The sequence below is a fragment of the Nicotiana tabacum genome, chromosome 21 (assembly GCF_000715075.1).
Source record: "Nicotiana tabacum cultivar K326 chromosome 21, ASM71507v2, whole genome shotgun sequence".
In the NCBI taxonomy this organism is placed as follows: domain Eukaryota; kingdom Viridiplantae; phylum Streptophyta; class Magnoliopsida; order Solanales; family Solanaceae; genus Nicotiana; species Nicotiana tabacum.
The window spans coordinates 39,188,895-39,208,869 of NC_134100.1; the positions used below are offsets into that span (position 1 = coordinate 39,188,895).

Below are 19,975 nucleotides of genomic sequence, written 5' to 3' on the forward strand. Positions count from 1 at the left end.
TAGATGCAGAAAGTTTTTGCAGGTACGAGTGCGCAGGTGCGGGAGTATTCCTGTAGAAGCGGATGGTCGAGCATTTGGCTGGGTTCGCATATACGGCCACTTTTCTGCAGAAGTGGTTAAGAGATCGCAGGTGAGCGATTGCTGGACATGTTTTATAATCGAACGGTTTGAGGGGTTTTCTCATTTTTTTAATTGTGGAGCTCGGTCTAGGGCAATTTAGTGCTTTTCATCACAATTTAAGAGGTAAGTGATCTTTACTCACTTTTGGTACTACATATTGATTGCCTATTGATTATTACAACTTATTTTCATGAGTTAGAGGTCGGATTTGGGGGTTTATTGACAATGTTATTGGAGAGTGAGATTTGATGATTGGAGGGTTAATTTGTTGTTGGCATTGGATGAAATTGGTATGTTTGGATTCATATTTGAATGGATGATCGGAATTTGTGAATTTGGTTAGGTTCTGAGGTGCGGGCCTGGGATTGACTTTTTTATTTGAGTTAAATATTTTAGCTTTATCTTTTGGAATCGTTTCCTATTGCTGTTATTAAATTATTTGGCTCAATTCAGGCCATCTAGAGGTTGATATGCGCGAGAAGGACTTGTTAGAGGAGTAATTTGTCTTTCTTGAGGTAAGTATCTTACCTAAACTTTGTTGAGGCTAGTCCTGAGTTATTTATGATAGCTACGTGTTGTGGGTGGCGCATGTGTGATGGGGTTGAGCCCATGTGCGTGCACCGGGGTATTTATCCATGCTCGGGCCAGTGCTGAGACTACGATATGCCTTAACTTGATTGCTAAGCTTCATGCTATGATGTTTCTCTTATTTGTACCCCATGTTGTGAACTATTTGAGCCATGTTTGAGGTTGCACAGAGATTAATCTCCTGGTTAAGCACCATAGCTGTTATTTTGTGATGTATACACCTAATTGGAGCTATGATAACACACTTGCACATGCATACACATTAGCATGTCACTTATACTAGTCCAGGATTATCAAATTTTATGTTCTTTGATCATGTACATGTATTCTTGCATATATGCTTTATGTGTGATATGGTTTGGATTGGTAGCCCGTGACCACGCCGGGTGGATTGTGATATTGTACATGTGACCATGCCAGGAAGATTGTGTTGTTAAGAATGTGGGCGATGGATCAGCCCCCTAAGGTCACCCTCTCATATTTCTCACTTGAGGGTGTACACGTGGATTGAGAAAAAATGATCAGTGGTTTTGTACTATTATGGAAATTCTGAGGAAATGAAAGCTAGTGTTTGATTTGGTTGTTGCATTTCTTCTTTACCTACAACTTCCTTGACTCTTATCTACTTTAATTACATATCTTCTTTATATGCACAATTTTGACTAAATAGAGCTATTAAGTAATTTTGCGCTCCAAGGTGGTTCTTTCAGAGATTCATGACTTAATTAGATTATTATTTTGTACTTGTTGTATTTATGAATTGTATAGGTGGTTAGAGAGTATCATTTATAATTCTTGCTTTTTTTTACCTCCACGAGGTTATTGATGATACTTTCTGAGTACATGGGGTCGGTTGTGCTCATACTACACTCTGCATTTAATTGTGCATATCCATTTGTCTGGCCCAGTCACTGGTAGCGATATTTTACTAGCTGATTTGGTCCCCAAGAGACGAGGTAGAGCTGCATCTCGACCACAGTTTTGTACTATTGTCTTTATTTCAGACTGTGTTGGTATTCAGTTTTCAGACATGTATTTTTGGTTTAGAGCTCATGACTTTGTTGTCACGCCCCAAACCTGGGGAGGCGTGGCTGGCACCTAGGGCCGTGCTGGCCTGAGCGAACTACTCTGTAACTCATGATCGTTCGACCAAAACTAGAACATACATAAGTTGAGTTAGCTGAACTCGTTCCTTTTGTATCTATCATGGGCCCACATGGCCAAAACTCATAATGTACAACTGTAAGTGGGAAAATACTGTATCAATGAACCATCTTTCTTAAAACATGAATACATATGGGCCGTCAAGGCCTCTGACATACTATACAAAATGAACCTCTGTCTACAAAGCCTCTAAGATTATTCGACATAAAATGGGACAGGGCCCCTGCCTAACAATAAGTCTGTAGCAAAACTCTAACACGATGATTTATAGACTCGGCTGCACTCCGAATGAAGTGGAGTCTTACCGATCCTTCGCTGAATGATAACCTCGTATACTATGAGGGTTCGTCAAACTTATTACCTATACATGCAGGCATGAATGCAAGCATCCCCAACAAAAGGACGTCAGTATGAATAATGTACCGAGTATGTAAGGCAGAACTGAAACATAACAATAAGTCAACATTATTTAAAGACATATAAGAATCAACCTGAATCTCTGAAGTGCCACCATATATGCATACTTATTATACTTATATATATAATGCTTCTCTTTGAGACTATTATCCATATCGTATGATGCATGACTTCCCAACTGATCAGTGGTAACTGCCCGACCGGCCGTAGCGCAGTGGTAAATGCATGACTACCCGACCGGCCATAGCTTGGTGGTAAGTGTATAACTGTCCAACCGGCCGTAGCTTGGAGGTAAATGCATGACTGCCCGACCGGCCGTAACTCAGTTGTAAATGTATATGCATGTCTTCCCAACCGGCCGTAGCACGGTGGTAAATGCATGAAGATGCATATATCACTATCTTATAAATATTAACATCTTTATCAAATACCTCAATAGGGAACCAGATACATAGTTAGACATGCTTTAATATCATTTTACAAGAATGAATAACGTAGACCTTCTTAGTTACTAAGAGTAGAACCATTTATGAAATAATATTACGTTTACGTATCGTTACTTGGATCATGCCAAAAGAAAGAAAGGATAGCCTTAACATACCTTAATTGCTCATAAGAGCTCGAGAAGGTCATAGATGAAGAATTAGACTTGGATCACATTAAAAAGAATTATCCTCAAGGTGTTGGCATGAATTCTCAACATGAAGGAATTAGCTATTAACTAAAGAGATGCTAAACGTTTTTGATTCATTCTTTATACACAAGTTCATTGATGTAACAAGTGTTTAGAGAAATGGAATGACCACCTATTGAAATAAAATAAAAAGAAGTCTGGAATAGATTTCATCTAATCACAATCACTTGATGAAATCTTCATATCCAAGGAGTGTATATGCTATATGTGTAGCTTTTGCCACCTAATAAAGTAAGTAAAGAGTCACTAATTTGTTGCCAAAATTCTATACTCCCACGTGGAGGTTGTCCCCTAGTACTTATCCAAAATTCTCACTTAATCCCCACAATTAATCAATTCTTCACATAATTAAGAATTATCTCAAATTACTTAAAATACTACTCACTTTTAACACACTTTATATACCTTACTATCATGGTCATATGGTACCTTGTATGGCACTAGTCCGTAAATACCGGGCATTATAGTTTGAACCGTATTTTAACTAAAAATGACAACCTTCAACGAAGCTCATTTGCTTTGATTCGTCTACCCTTGAACCGTCATGGCACTTACTTATCACCTGTTATCAATAACATAAATGCTTATAACCTCAAAAATAATCTCATTCCCGAGTCTACGTCGATTAATTTTCGACGAAACTTTAACGTACGAAAACGTGAAATGTAACACATAATACTTATAACCTCAAAATAATCTTGTCCTTGAACTGATGTCAATTATTTTATGACAAATCCAACGTACAATACTACGAGGTGTAACATCATTCCCCCCTTTGGAACATTCGTCTTCAAATGTTGGCTGATGCACTTATCGGTCTCATAACCGAATAGCTCTTACGAATGGTTTTACTATTGTCCTTGCCATCGAGGCAACTGTTCTGTGAATAAATCCAAAGTTTAGGGCATTCCCGCCTTTGGGCCCCTTTCTCACACCACGACCTGTGGTCAAAATTCTTCTAACTTGTAACTGTTGCTACCTTCTCTCATGCAGCATGTACGACTTTTTCCTTGTATGTGTGCCTATGCGGCTCTTCCCTCTAGCTTTTAGCCAATCTCTAGGCCTTACTTTGTGAACATATACATAACTATGACAAGTTGTCCCTCTGTAAACTAAACTAAAATCCAACCTCTATATGAAGTCTCGACTATTCACAACCTTTTGTACTTTAGAATATCGTATCTTCTTCACCTTTACCTTACTCACTTTTGAATCTCGCATCGTATCTTATGTTTCTTTCATAACCCCTTCCACCTTCCATATTACGCCTTAAAGTTCTACTACAATATCTGCACCTCTGGTGCATACAAAATATGGCGAAAGCTTCATACTGACTTCTTACGACTCAACTCTATGGCACGATCTGGAAACAAAAGAAGGGTAACATTTTCTAAATGCCCTATAGCCTCTCAATTATAAATATGGCGTGCAACACATCCATAAGTGAGACTCAACTCGGCACGGCTTTGTAGACTCCCTAGGACACGACCTGCTCTGATACTACTTTGTCACACCCCAACCCTAGGGAGGCGTAGTTGGCACCCGGTGCCGTGCTGGCCTGAGCGAACCACTCTATAACTCATGATCGTTCGACCAAAACTAGAACATACATAGGTCGAGTTAGCTGAACTTATTCCTTTTGTAACTATCATGGGCCCACATGGCCACAACTCATAATGTACCACTGTAAGTAGGAAAACATTGTACCAATGAACCATCTTTCTTAAAACATGAATACATATGGGCCGTCAAGGCGTCTGACATACTGCACAAAATGAACCTCTATCTACAAAGGCTCTAAGATTATTCGACATAAAATAGGACAGGGCCCCTGCCTAACAATAGTCTGTAGCAAAACTCTAACACAATGACTTATAGACTCGGCTGCACTCCGAATGATGTGGAGTCTTACCGATCCTACGCTGAATGCTAACCTCATCTACTATGAGGGCTCGTCAAACTTATTACCTATACCTGCAATCATGAATGCAACGTCCCCAACAAAAGGACGTCAGTACGAATAATGTATAGAATATGTAAGACAGAACTGGAACATAACAATAAGTCAACATTAATTAAAGACATATAAGAATGAACTTGAATCCCTGAAGTGCCACCGTATATGCATACTTATTATACTTATATATATATATATATATATATATATATATATATATATATATATATATATATAGCTTCTCTTTGAGACTATTATCCATTCGTATGATGCATGACTTCCCAACTGATCAGTGGTAATTGCCCGACCGGCCGTAGCGCGGTGGTAAATGCATGACTGCCCGACCGTCCATAGCTCGGTGGTAAATCTATAACTTCCCAAACGGTCGTAGCTTGGTGGTAAATGCATGACTGCTTGACCGGTCGTAGCTCGATGGTAAATGTATATGCATGTCTGCCCAACCGGCCGTAGCATAGTGGTAAATGCATGAAGATGCATGTATCACTATATTATAAATATTAACATCTTTATCAAATACCTCAATAGGGAACTAGATACATACTTAGACATGCTTGAATATCATTTTATAGGAATGAATAACGTAGACCTTCTTAGTTACTAAGAGTAGAACAATTTATGAAATAACATTACATTTACGTATCGTTACATGGATGATGCCAAAAGAAAGAAGGGATAGCCTTAACATACCTTAATTGCTCATAAGAGCTGGAGAAGGTCGTAGATGAAGAATTAGACTTGGATCACATTCAAAAGTTTTATCCTCAAGGTGTTGGCATGAATTCTCAACATGAAGGAATTAGCTATTAACTAAAGAGATGCTTAATGTTTTTGATTCATTCTTTATACACAAGTTCATTGCTGTTACAAGTTGTTGGAGAAATGGAACAACTTACTTAAATATTAATATACTTTATATTCCTTACTATCATGGTCATATGGTACCTTGTATGGCACTAGTCTGTAAATACCGGGCATTATAGCTTGAACCATATTTTAACTCAAAATGACAACCTTCAACGAAGCTCATTTTCTTTGATTCGTCTACCCTCGAACCTTCACGGCACTTACTTATCACCTGTTATCAATAGCATAAATGCTTATAACCTCAAAAATAATCTCATTCCCGAGTCTACGTCGATTAACTTACGACGAAACTTTAACGTGCGAAAATGCGAAATGTAACACATAATACTTATAACCTCAAAATAATCTTGTCCTTGAACTGATGTCAATTATTTTATGACAAATCCAACATAAAATTCTACGAGGTGTAACATTTGTATTTACCAATTATGGGGGAATTATCATGTATTGATGTTACCATGCTATGTCGAGATTTTAGACTTGCGTCATTTTTGTTCCTTTCAGTATTTGTATTTCGTTTCTCTTATGCTCGACTTGCCTAGTGAGAGATTTGAGCGCCATCATGGTCGATTGGTTGAGTTGGTTCGTGACAACCTTCTAGGAGTTTTCAAATTCAAATTCGTATATACGCCCAAGTCCAAAATTACTATACGAACATATAGAAACCATCAAATCACGAATCTGAGGTCGTTAATACAAAAGTCAAACCTTGGTCAACTCTTAAAACTTAAAGCTTCCAAATTGAGAATTATTCTTCTGAATCAATCTTTAACTTTCCGAAAGTCAAACCCACCATGAACGCAAGTGATAATATATCAAATGAAGCTACTCAAATCACAAAATAAGATTCTAGAACTCAAAACGACCAATTTTCTCATTACATATACATGCAAATCTCAATCCCACACGGCGTAACACATCTATCATGCAATCATATGAAAACACGAGAATCCCCTTATCAACTCTAAATCACAAGTAGTATAGACACCCCATCAACCGAAAACTCTCCACTTAACTCAATTCCAAATAATATTTCAACGCGCAACAAACCTTCCACACCTGTGAAATACATCAGCCTTGAGTTGTGGTCTAATCCATTATGAACTCTTTGGAACCCAACATTCACGTAGTCGAACCATCAAACTGAACCTCTAATCCAACCATGTAATGCAAACTGCAAAACCGAAGAGTATTGCCACAAAACATCTGTAAAGCTTCACCACACCAGAGGAATCGATCACTTATATTACTATGCTGGTCCAAATCACTACCAAGCTGACCCATTTCTTTGAGTTCCTCTTGACTTGCCTTCAAGTTAACACTTCTCCTTGCATGTACACAACGGTCCTTAATCAAAGCTAACCCCAATGATCCTAGCATGAAACCATATCATCATAAGGCCCATAAGCCACTATATTCCCTCTTAAGCGCCTAATAGTAATGCAACCAAGACGAACACCCTGAAGAGACCTTATGTGAATTTGAAGATGTTTCTTTAATCTCTTTGATACTAAAAAATTGAATCAATAATGATATAGAAATATCATGAGTCTCGGAACCTCCCAATGAAAATATCACATCTTAGCCATATACGAATTAAGGGAACCCTCAAACACCACAAAAACAGTTTGAACTCATTAGAACCTTCTCTAGAGTCATTGTAACACCCCGAAAATTTTCAAAGTGTTTTAAGACCACTAAGAAGATTCGCAGGTACTAATTATATTAATTCGGGTATGATCAAGATTCATAATATGAATGATATTGATTGATCATGATAATACATGTATGAGGTGCATTAATAATGGTTTATTGTCTAAGAAGAGTCCCAAGGTTAAGTCAAGTTGGAAATTATACGATGGGGTAAAGTTTGAAGTGAGTTCGCACATGACTTAAATTCAAACGAGTATAACTATCAATATATGAAGTTTTTTTGGCTTATGACATGAAAGGTCTATGTGTCCAGTTTCTAATGCTTCAAACCGTTCATCATTTGACGATTCCTACAAGACGTTATGACTCTTTTACTATAGGGTGACAGAACAACTACGCGAGTCTTGCGTAGCCTACGCAGCATAGCAGTGTAGCCTACGCACCATTGCGTAGGCAAATCCAGCAACTTTCAATTGAAGGGGAATGGAAGTCCAGTCTGCGTAGCCTTTGTGTGTAGCCTACGCATGAGGCTACGCAGCTTCAAGGGTCATTTTAAGGAGCTGAAAACGTGGGTTTAGAGAGAGAATGTGTTAGTTCTTCATCTTGTAATGGATTTCTAGAGAGAAGGAGGAGCTCTTCCACCATGGATACACTTCAAGGTAAGTTATTTTGGCACAAAGATGATTATATAACATCACTAAGTGAGAATACTAACATTATTATGGATCAAATCCATAGGAAATGGGTTGAATCTTCAAGAACACCAAAAAGAGGAAAAGTGAGATTCTTCCACCAAGAGGTAATCCCTTCACTTGAGCTTCATATATATGTCATATTGGAGTATGGGTAGCATGTTTATGAGTTTTATTTGAAGTTATAAAGAGATATATTGGGATATTGTATGAACCCTAACGGTGGGTCTTGAGAATGCCATTTTTTGGTAAAGAAGAAGATGAATAGTTGGAGTATGGGTAGTATGTTTATTAGTTTTATTTGAAGTTATATTGGGATATTGTATGAACCCTAACGGTGGGTCTTGAGAATGCCATTTTTTGGTAAAGAAGAAGATGAATAGTGATAAATTGATATAAATACATATTTCGTGAGTTTCTAATGATTTCAATAGAATTGATAACTTAATTGATGAACGAATGTAATTGGGAATCACCATTGGGAAAAGATACAACACTAGTTCTTGAAATGGAAGTTCTTGAACCTAGAGTTTTGTTGGAGAAGGCAATGAATGGTGACTTGATGATGTTGGGTAATTAACATAGTATTATTTATAAATACTTGTACTAATAAGGTTTGTGGGGAGATTGTTGAGCTCAAATAAGTAAGGATTGGGTTGTGGAGTGAAGGAAATCTTGTAGAAGAACCTTGTAGCCAAATTTGCACACCTAGTGTTTGAAACCAAGAATACCTTCCTAATTTGTGTTCAATTTGATTATTTCTCAAAATAGATTGGGATTGCTAGAATTTTGGGGACGTTGTAGTAATTTAAGAAAAGCTCAAAGCGAGGTATGTTGGCTAAACTACTCTCTTAGAATTGAATTTTGTGATGTTCCCCTAAGTTTCAAGTATGGTTGTCTCAAGTTCCTTATTCTATGTTCCGAGATGTTCCCAATAAATTTGATTATTCCGAATAAGCAAAGTGTCGAGAATTATGTATTCGAAACATGTTCCGAATGTTTCTATCACATTATGTTATCCTTTGGGAATGTATTTAATAATGATATGTGAATTAAAATGCTATGTCCTTGAGTCATGTTTCAAATGAAGGTTATGATGCCAAATTGTGTGACAAAATCCCAATATGCTTAAGAATCTTAATTGCTCATAAGTGTACCGAACGACATGATTGGAGTTGTCTTATTATTGATAATCTATAAAGATAGTTGGAAGTGAAATAAGTGAATTGGGGATATAAAGTGTGGCCAACATGCCAAGAGTGAAAGTTATACTTGTGGCCAATGGTGCCAATGAAATGAAATGATGTAAGAAAGATTATGAAATGAGCTTCTATTCAACTGTTCTAAAATGGACTTTGAAAATAGAATTGCCTAAAAGCTTATGAACTCAAGTGATGCCCATATGTGGCTGTTTTAACTAATGCTATGCTTTGTAAGTAGTTTCGATGTGTTTTGCATTCTTACATATTCGTGAGTTCAAATTGTGCATTGCCCTTTTTGGGAAAACGTATTTCAAGAATAAATGGTGTATTACTTGTTTATGATTTTAACTTGCGCATCGATTGCCAATAATTTTACTTCATTTCTTGGAAAGAAATCCATTATGTTTAAAGTCTTCATTACTAATGAACCTAAAGTTGTAATTTCTGGAATATTCTATTTGCTGATATTTATGATGATGATCCATGAAAGGAATAAAATAAAAGTGTGGAATACGAAATACGGGCATTGTGCCATGAATGAAGAATCATATGTATGTCCAAGAGACCCAATGAAATAATGATGTTGAAGATAAATGAATTTGTATTGTTGTTTCCTTTGTAAGCAAATCAATAATATTGTTGGGAGTATCCATAGTCACCGAGGAAGGGTAGGTTGAAATAACCTAACCCCGAAACTACACGCGCCAGTATATGAATGGATTATGATTATTCCCCTAATTTGGGATGAGATTGATGTGATAAAATTATTCCCTTTGATTGGGATGAGATGATTGATAGAAATGGATGATGTCAATCCACACGGCATTGTGGTGAGATGGCCTAGCCGATCGGGTGGTGGTCGGACACCATGTCGCACACATGCTGCTGATTATGCTGGAAATTATAATTGAAATTGTGATTGTGGTTGATTCCTCGAATGAAATGCCCTAGCCGATCGGGTCGTGATCGGACTCCGTGCTAAAAGTACGGTGGTATTGGTATTATGAACGGTGGTATTGTGAACAGTCATATATCGGTGCTAAAGATCTCCCAACCAAAAATAATATTATCTTCGTATTTTGGAAATTATTATGTTTTAACTTGGCATTTGAATATTGTTGATTATAACTTGTTATTTACATGGTTTTCCCTTTCTTACATTGGCATTCTATTTTGAAAGAGGACAATTAGCTTTAGATACAAGTACTAACGTCCCTTTTCCCGGGGGCGCTGCATCTTCAATGGATACATGTGGTTCATCAGCGGGCATCTTTGGTCCTCGTTAGCAGTCACTCTATTTTGGTGAGCCCTACTCTATTATGAGCTTGATGTCATTTGATGTTGTACATTGTATTTTGAGGTATAGCGGGGGCCTTGTTGGCGGCATTTCCATACTACTATTCTATTGTATAAAGGCTCCGTAGAGAGGTTGTGGGTGGTGTTTGATATGGGGAATTGAACTAGAAATGTTGGTATTTGACAAACATGTTTTTCCTTATATCTATAAACTTGTAACACTTTGAAAATTATGAATGAAGCTATTAATGGAAATGAAACGGGAGTTGTTAATGAAATCTTTTCAGTGTTTGATTAATGGATTGCATCTCCTCTTTATTCATGGATGAGTTTGGGTAGAAGGAAATCTAACAGGCTTGTTCGGCCGGGTTTACTCGGTTGAGCGTCGGTCAAGCTCCCCGAGTTTGGGGCATCACAAACTTGGTATCGCAGCCTAATTTTTAAAAGTATCCTAGGATGTCTCGGAGTCGTGTATAGTAGAGTCATTCTTATCGGCGTGTTGTTGACCACATCTATAATGAGGAGGCTACATGGACATTTAGGAATTTCACACTTCTTTGATACTCCAGATCGTGCGATATAGCTCAATATAGGAAGCTAAATTCCTTGTCACTTCTCTTTTTCCATATGAGTAACCCACGGGTTTGAGGAAACAAGGACGGAATGAAAGAACTAGTTGCTAGGGAAAGTGTCCTTGTTCCTATTAATGTTACCGCGCCACCGAATTATGTGGTGAGAGCATGTGAGAAATGAAAGAGGATTATTGGCATGAAAGAAGAGTCACTCGGGTTTATGTTGGATGATTCTTGAAGCATGTTATGGTTGTGGAAAAAGGGGGCACAAGAAGAACAAATGCCCTCAGGTTGGATACGCCCATCCCAGTTTGCCCGATATGCGGGCGGGAACATTTTGCATCGTGTTGTGAGTATGCTCAAGTACGTGTTAGGGGTGGTAGATTTGGGCAATTCCAAAGGCTGATACAGCGAGCTGGTGCAGAGATTGATAATCCTGTCACGGGTTCTTGGAGGAATACTAAGGGGAATGCTTATGATGTATGCAAAAAGGTAAATATCAGGTAAGTGGGGTGAGTCAGTTTAGCAAAGCCCATCCTCATGTGTGAAGTGTGTGAGATATCATTCGGGGGTACGTCACTATAGTTCTAATGTATATTTTTGATATGGAGTAGAAAGGCATCAATTAAGGTACTGCCCTGTCAATCCAAAGTCATCGAGTAAGTCACTCCTTGCTACATCATTGTGAACACCAAATTATTTTCCTTGTTGTATATGTACATCCATATTGAAGGGGCCTACATAAATATGGTCTTAACCAAAATGCTGGATCACAAAACATTGCATGTACTTACTTTCTGAACGAGATGCATTATTCATGAAGCCACTCTATCACAAAATCTCCTATTTACAACCTCGTGAGGAATTGAGTTCTATAATGATTTCCTCGGAATGAGTTATAACCCTAGGTTAATACTTCCCACTGCTTCCCTAAATTCTCAACAAGGGACTATACCTGATGAATTTCTTACAAAATCTTTTGATTCGAATGGATAATATCTGCTCACTTGTGCCTATGCAGACACCATCATAATATTTACCTATGTAGTATTATATCTAATGTAAAGCAGCCTAGTGTTGAGATCCTCCTTGAGCCACTCTTTTTCTCTCCGGTGTATGTGGATCCTATGGTTGGAACACTCACTTTACTCCTTTGTGAATATTATCATGAATCCTTTTTACTGTCTAGTAACATGAGGGCATATCTCAGCACCTATCATATATGTACCTGTCAATTCAAATGGTCACTTGTCTATATAAAGTTTCTCGGTTTTCGTGAATTAATGACAAGAAGATCTTTGTTTGCCCATCTCAGTATGACTTTCATGTCCACCTAGATCATACCTCAATGAGTAACTCACTTTGTTCCTAGTATTGTAGTTTCCCTTGATGTGGCCTAGTGTTGCAGCTTGAGAGTAGTTATGGCAAAAACATGTCTAGCTCACAACAAAGTGTTCATTCTCTCTAACCAATACATGATTTCATCCCAACATTAAGATGTCATAGCTACATGGTTTCCCTTGTGTGTGGTTGAAAGTTAAGTAGCCTTACCGCGACCTTTCCCTCCTAACCTCAGGTGGATGTTTAAGATTATAGCACATACTATGAGCATATTGATTTGAAAGACAAGTTTGTTGTATATCTAGTCCTCTCATATAGGATCAACTATTGTGAAGGTTTAAGCTGTCAGAATGATAATAATATCACAAGTGATCAACATCTTTTTTCATCCCCATGGGCTTGTGGCATATCTATTCCTTGTGTTAGTTAATGTTAAGAGTGCAATGCAACTACATGTATTTTGAAATCCACATCACATTCAGGGTGCCAGAATATTCTCATTTCGAGTTAAACTGATTTTACCTACATTCCAAGAGGCGACTGGTGTCACGTACTTGGCTATTTCTCTTTGAGGCCTACTATTGTCAAACAAGGCACATATGGAATGAAACAATTGTTGTTTTCCTTTTCATGATTCATAGTCTTCCAAGAATAAGTGACCCTAATGTATTTATCCTCCCGATTATGCCTCTCATATATCATATGTCTAAAATGACTGACTTCTTTTGCATCTTAAGATCATGTACATAGTTCCTACATTATCAATGCCTACTAGGTAACTCTATGCCTCATTTGTCGAACCTCGTTATTCCTATTTATAGTAAACCTATGGGGGTTGAAGGTTCAAACATTTCAAAGAAGAAGCATCATTCCATGATCAAACATATTGGATGCAAAGGTTTATGGTCATATTCAAGCTAGCACATCTTAGAGTAATTGTTGAGGTCGCCAAAAGTTTAGTTTAGGTGTTCGGCATACGGATTTAGAGTTAAAGAAAGTGAACGGGTTATTCTCGAGATTTTCTCTATATAAATACTCGGTGAATTGTTATGGAAGGTAAAGCGTGTGTAGTCACATTAGGCCTTACGAAATCTTGAAGGTAATAGGCTAAACTATGAGTATGATGTTTCCCTATTATTGTCCTCCATGTATTTGGTGTTTCATGTGTCTATGTTGAAGAAAATAGTTGGAGGCCCGCTATTCATTGTTCCGGTTGAGACTATTGAGGTTAATGAGAAATTGACTTATGAAGAGATTCTGGTTTCTATTATTGATCGGCAAGTCCGAAAGTTCTGAAATAGAGAAATTGCCTCCGTGAAGGTGTTATGGCAAAACCAACAGGTTGAAGAGGCTACTTGGGAGACCGAGGAAGAAATGAAGAAGAAGTACCCTCATTTGTTTGAATAGTCATGTATTTATAAAGTTGTGTTCTACAAAAATGCTAAGAGTTACCTTCAATGAATTATGTATCAACTGTATAGCTGATGTTAAAGGTGTTTCTTTTTGGCAGTATACTGCTCGTGAGGCCACGGTTGGCATTGTTTTAATGTTATGTTGCGTCGTTGTTTCATGTATTTGTTGTTAGGACTGGTTTTGGTGATTCACTGGCAGGTGGTTATGCCAAATTGCATGGGACACTCTTCCAAAAGCTCTGAAAAATTTAGGAGTTAACCAAATTTTGGGGCCTTAAGGAAGTTGAAATGTTGGAAGAATATCTAAGATCTATATGAAGTCAAGAACGATTAAAGATGATGGTTAAGATGAAATGAGGATAATACTATGCCTAATAATTACTTGTAAAACATTCGAGGACGAATGTTCTTATATTGGGGAGAATGTAACACCCCAAAAAATTTTGAAGTGTTTTAAGACCATTAAGAAGATTGGCAGGTACTAAGTATATTAATTCGAGTATGAAAAAGACTAAAAGTATGAATGATATCAAATAATCATGATAATATATTTATGAGGTGCATTAAGAATGGTTTATGGTCTAAGAAGAGCCCCAATGCTAAGTCAAGTTGAAAATTATACGATGGGATAGCGTTTCAAGTGAGTTCGCAGAAGACCTAACTTCAAACGAGTATAACTCTCAATATATGAAGTTTTATATGGTTTGTGACCTATAAAATGAAAAGTCTATGTGTCTAGTCGCTAATGCTTCAAACCGTTCGTCATTTGGAGACTCCTACAAGAAGTTATGAGCTTTTTACTAAAGGGTGTCAGAACAACTACGTGAGTCGTGCGTAGCCTACGCACCATAGCAATGTAGCCTACGCACCATTGCGTAGGCAAATCCAGAAACTTCAAATTGAAGGGGAATGGAAGTCCACCCTGCGTAGTGATGTGCCGTAGAATTCCGGCACATTTGATACCAATTACATAGACTTTAGCTCATCTTTCAATGCATTTTTAGTTAATTCTTATGAAGTTTTGGTGTTTTGCAGTGCATGAGGCTTGAGGATCCAAAAACATGGAGAAGAAGTCAAAAAGCCACAAAAGGGCAGAAATGACGCAAGTATGCGGTCGCATAAAGCATATGCGGACCGCATACCCATCGTATACTGAAGCAGATTGTTGGTTAACTGACGAGAAAAAGATGCGACCCATTATGCAGTCGCATAACGATTATGCGAACCGCATAGTGATCGCATAACTGAAATCAAGAAAGCTGAGAAGCATTTATGCGGAGGAATATGCGGTCGCATAATGTATATGCGGACCGCATAATTGGAATGCGGTCAAGAGCTGGGTTGGATACATGAGATTATGCGGCGATCTCGAATAATATGCGGACCGCATACGTGATCTGCGACCAGTATGCGGTCGCATAAACCTTCTGCAGGGTTATTTTTGTCCAATTTTGGCTCCGACTTTTAGTCCACTATAAATAGATTTATTAGGGTTTTGTGGGGGAGCGAAGTGAGAAAAAGGAGATTACTTTTAGAGCATTGAATGCACCATTGTTTTGGAGACTTTTGAAGAGAGAATCTTTTATCTTTGTAAGCTTTATGACTCTATTTATCACTTTGTTCTTAGATTTTTGTATGAGTAGCTAGTTTTAATTTCTAAGGTTGTGGACCCTAGATGGGTGTTTACCATTGAATATATATATATAATGGTTGGCTGATATTTATTCAGTTCTTATGCTTCCTGTGATGTTAGTGGTTGCAAACATTAACTAATTCCATTTCACTCTATCTGCACTTGGAAAAGTGGGCTAGGGTTTGGTAGAATTGAATACCAAAAACTTAAGGCGTTAACCCTTGTTTAATGGAATCGCCTAGGAACTAGTGGGTTCTATTTGGCATAAATTGGTTATTTTCAATCACAACTCTTTTACATTTGGGAAAATCTTGAAGAGTAGATATTACTCAACTATTGGGAAATAGTGGGTAGTCACATAGAATCCATTTGCATATCAAAGGACTTTCCATTAGAAATATATCATATTAGCACCGATAGCATTACATTACATGATGGGGACACAACCTTGGTTTCCTTAATCAAATTAATCACAACCTCACAATATTTTACTTGTCTTCACTTCACTCAATTGCAACATTCTTTTCAACTAACGGAATAGAATTACAAATTAAGTCAAGTTTCACACTACTCAAGTAACCTTTTCACACCTAGTTGGGTCATTATATTTGACATCGACCGCTTTACACTAATTATTAAGGTGTAATTTGAGCGTATCAAATTTTGGCACCGTTGCCGGGGAATACGGTTTTGAAATTATGATTTAGTGTGTGCTTTACTTCACGTTCTTATTCCATCACACTTTGCTTGCTTTGTTTGGTGTGCTAGATAAACATGGCAGAGTATGACGAAGAAGAAAATCTGTTTGCGGATATAGATGAGTACATCGAGGACACAAATGCCATTGTCCCTCTGCGAGTTGACGCTGCTACCTTCAAGGTGGAACATGGTCTGATCCTAATGCTTAAAGCAGAGGGATTTTTTAGGAATTCTACCGATGATGATCCAACACAACATCATAGAAACTTCTTGGGTGTGTGTGCGATGCACAAACAGAACAACGTGTCAGATGATGCCCTAAGACTGATGGTATTCAAGTACTCACTAGTTGGAGAGGCAAGAAAATGGATCCAAAATCTTCCACCTCACTCCATTCACTCTTGGCCTGAACTAGTTCATGCTTTCTTAGCCAAATGGTTCCCACAAAGAAGGAAATCCGAGCTCAAGGATAAAATTTTCTTTTTCAAGCAACTACCGGGAGAACACCTACATGAGGCATGGGATTGGTTCAAGCAATACCTAGTAAGGTTGCCTAATCATGGTTTTCCGGACAAAATCATGTCAGAAAAGTTTTACATGGGTTTGGATCCGTTGAACCAATCCATAGCAAAGAATGTTGCGGATGGGTCTTTTATGGATAAAACATTCACAAGGATCACACAAATTCTCGGCAAGATGGCAGAATACAATCAAGCTTGGCACTCAGAAAATACCATGGGTGGAATTGCATACGGTACTCCCTCTTTGACCAACATGATTAAGGAGAATCAAGAGAGAGATCAAGTAATTATCGGTCTTGCCACAAACATTAATGTGTTAACCAAGATGTTCACTGAAAACCAAACTAAAAAGGTAAACAATGTGGAAGATGTGCAACCCTGGTCAACCGAAGATTACGAGGAGGCGAATTATGTCCATAATTCTCAAGGTGGTTATCTCCAACAAAATCAATGGAGGCCTAACCCACAAGGGCAAGGCCATCAACAGTGGCGCAATGATCAAGGTGGATCAAGTCAAGGTAATTGGAGCAATGCCAACAACAACTATGCAAACCGGAGTTCAAACCCCTATGTTCCACCAAAGGGGCAATACTCTAACTCCTCGCACTATAAGGAAGGCTCTTCAAGTGAGTCCAAGTTGGAGAGCATGCTTTAAAGAATATTGCAAAATCAAGAAAGGGGAAACACTACAATGAAAATCATGTCCGAAATTGTGGGGTCACACACCGCATCCATACAAAATCTAGAAATGCAAATGAGAGATTTGTCAAGAGAGCATAATCCAAAGCCGAAGGGCATACTCCCAAGTGACACAATTGCAAACCCTAAAGGAAATGGGAGTGGTCCAACTTCTCATTGCATGGAAATCACCACATGAAGCGGGAAGGTACTTCAAGGAGAAAACGAGCAAATTATTGGAGTAGATGATCTTGAGCAAGAGGTTGAAGCACAAGTTGAAGTGCAGGTTGTTGTTGAAGTTGAAAAGCTCCCAAAAAGTGTAAAAGTCCAAGAAGAAAATCATGAAAAGGTAAAGAGGAAAGAGGCACCAACATCTCTAGCACAAATTCCTAGACCTTCCCCTCCGTTCCCTCAAAGACTTGCTAGGAGGGTTGATGATAGCAAATTCGAGAAATTTTATGACATTCTCAAGCAATTGTCGGTGAACATACCATTTGTGGAAGCCTTTCAAGAGATGTCGGGTTTTGCTAAATACTTAAAGGACTTGATAACCAAGAAAAGAACCACCAAGAATGATGTTACTCACCGGGTTAGCCCCATTATTGCAACAACCATCGTTGAAAAGAAAGAACACCCGGGAGCATTCACCATTCCGTGCACTATTGGCCTGCGAGATTTTGCAAGGGCTCTTTGTGACAATGGGGCTAGCATTAACTTGATGCCTCTTGCCATTTACAAGCAAGCGGGGTTAAGCATGTCGAGACCTACAAGCATGAGATTGCAAATGGACGATCATTCAATCAAAAGACCAGTGGGATTATTGATGATGTCTTAGTGAAAGTGGAAAAGTTCCTCTTTTCGGACGATTTTGTGATCCTTGACTGTGCCGTTGACAAAGAAATCCCTATCTTCTTGGGGAGGCCATTCTTTGCTACCGGAACAGCACTTATGGATTCAGAACGAAACAAAATCAAGTTCCGAGTTAATGATGAAGAAGTCACCTTCCAAGAAAGAAGGGGTATGAAGTTGCCATATGCATATGAAGGCATCTCAGTCATTGATGTTGTTGATGAGGTAGAGGACTCAAGTGAAATGAAAATGGAAGAAGAATGCCTAGGTGAGGCTTTGGCGGAGATATTGGTAAATGGTGAAAACATGGAGGGGTACATGGAATCAATGAATGCATTAGAAGGACGTGAGTCTTACACTTACGCACCAAAGAAGCTTTCTCTTGACTTAGAGAATAGAGCCATTCCCCCAGCAAAGCCTTGAATTATTGAGCCGCCACAACTTGAACTCAAGCCACTTCCACCACACTTAAGGTATAAATTTCTTGGCTCTAACGATACTTTGTCGGTAATCGTTTCTTCCTTATTGAATGAGGTGCAGGTAGATCATTTATTGAATGTCCTACGGGAGCATCAACAAGCCATTGGGTGGACAATAGCGGACATCCGAGGGATTCCCGTCGGAATATGTGAGCACAAAATACAATTGGAACAAGGAAGCAAACCTAGTGTGGAGCACCAAAGAAGATTAAACCCGTCCATGAAGGAGGTGGTGAAGAAGGAAATCATCAAGTGGTTAGACGCTGGAGTAGTCTATCCCATTGCCGATAGTTGTTGGGTGAGCCCGGTGCAATGTGTGCCAAAGAAAGGAGGCATGACCGTTATCCAAAATGAGAAAAATGAGCTCATCCCAACAAGGACTGTGACCGGATGGAGAGTTTGCATGGACTACCAGAAGCTCAACAGTGCCACTTGCAAAGACCATTTCCCTATGCCTTGTATTGATCAAATGCTTGATCGGCTAGCGGGAAGGTCATTTTATTGCTTTTTGGATGGATACTCCGGCTATAACCAAATCAACATTGCATTGGAAGATCAGGAGAAGACACCATTCACATGCCCATATGGGACTTTTTCTTTTAGCCGGATGCCATTTGGGCTATGCAACGCTCCGGCTACCTTCCAACGGTGCATGATGTCAATTTTCTCGGACATGGTGGAAGATTTCGTAGAAGTGTTTATGGATGACTTCTCTATAGTAGGTGATTCCTTTGAGCATTGTCTTGACAACCTTAGACAAGTGCTCAAAAGATGTGAAGAAACAAACCTTGTATTAAATTGGGAAAAGTGGCACTTCATGGTGGATGAGGGCATTGTTTTGGGCAACACAATTTCCAAACAAGGCAGAGAGGTTGACCGCGCAAAGATTGAAATCATTTCTAAGCTTCCTCCACCCATTTCAGTAAAGGGTGTCCGAATTATTTTGGGGCACGCCGGCTTTTATAGGCGTTTTATCAAAGACTTCTCAAAAATTACAAACCCCATGTGCAAGATCCTTGAAAAAGATGCTACGTTCGTATTTGATGAAAAGTGTCTCAAAGAATTTGAGGAATTGAAATAAAAGCTCACCACGGCACCTATCATTGTCACACCTGATTGGTCT

At 38.5% G+C, this 19,975-nt stretch overlaps 1 protein-coding gene and 1 non-coding gene across 2 annotated transcripts; one reads left to right on the forward strand and one right to left on the reverse strand.

Annotated features, from left to right (window-relative positions):
* The first annotated feature begins 16,400 nt into the window (after positions 1–16,400).
* On the forward strand, positions 16,401–18,796 carry LOC107765855 (uncharacterized). Its single transcript, XM_075241790.1, has 3 exons — positions 16,401–17,364; positions 17,743–18,216; positions 18,264–18,796. Exons 1-3 carry the CDS (start codon positions 16,401–16,403, stop codon positions 18,794–18,796), a joined length of 1,971 nt encoding a protein of 656 aa, XP_075097891.1.
* Positions 16,785–16,891, reverse strand: LOC142175561 (small nucleolar RNA R71). Its single transcript, XR_012704671.1, has one exon. It is a non-coding gene; the product is annotated as a small nucleolar RNA R71 (small nucleolar RNA).
* Positions 18,797–19,975: the final 1,179 nt, after the last annotated feature.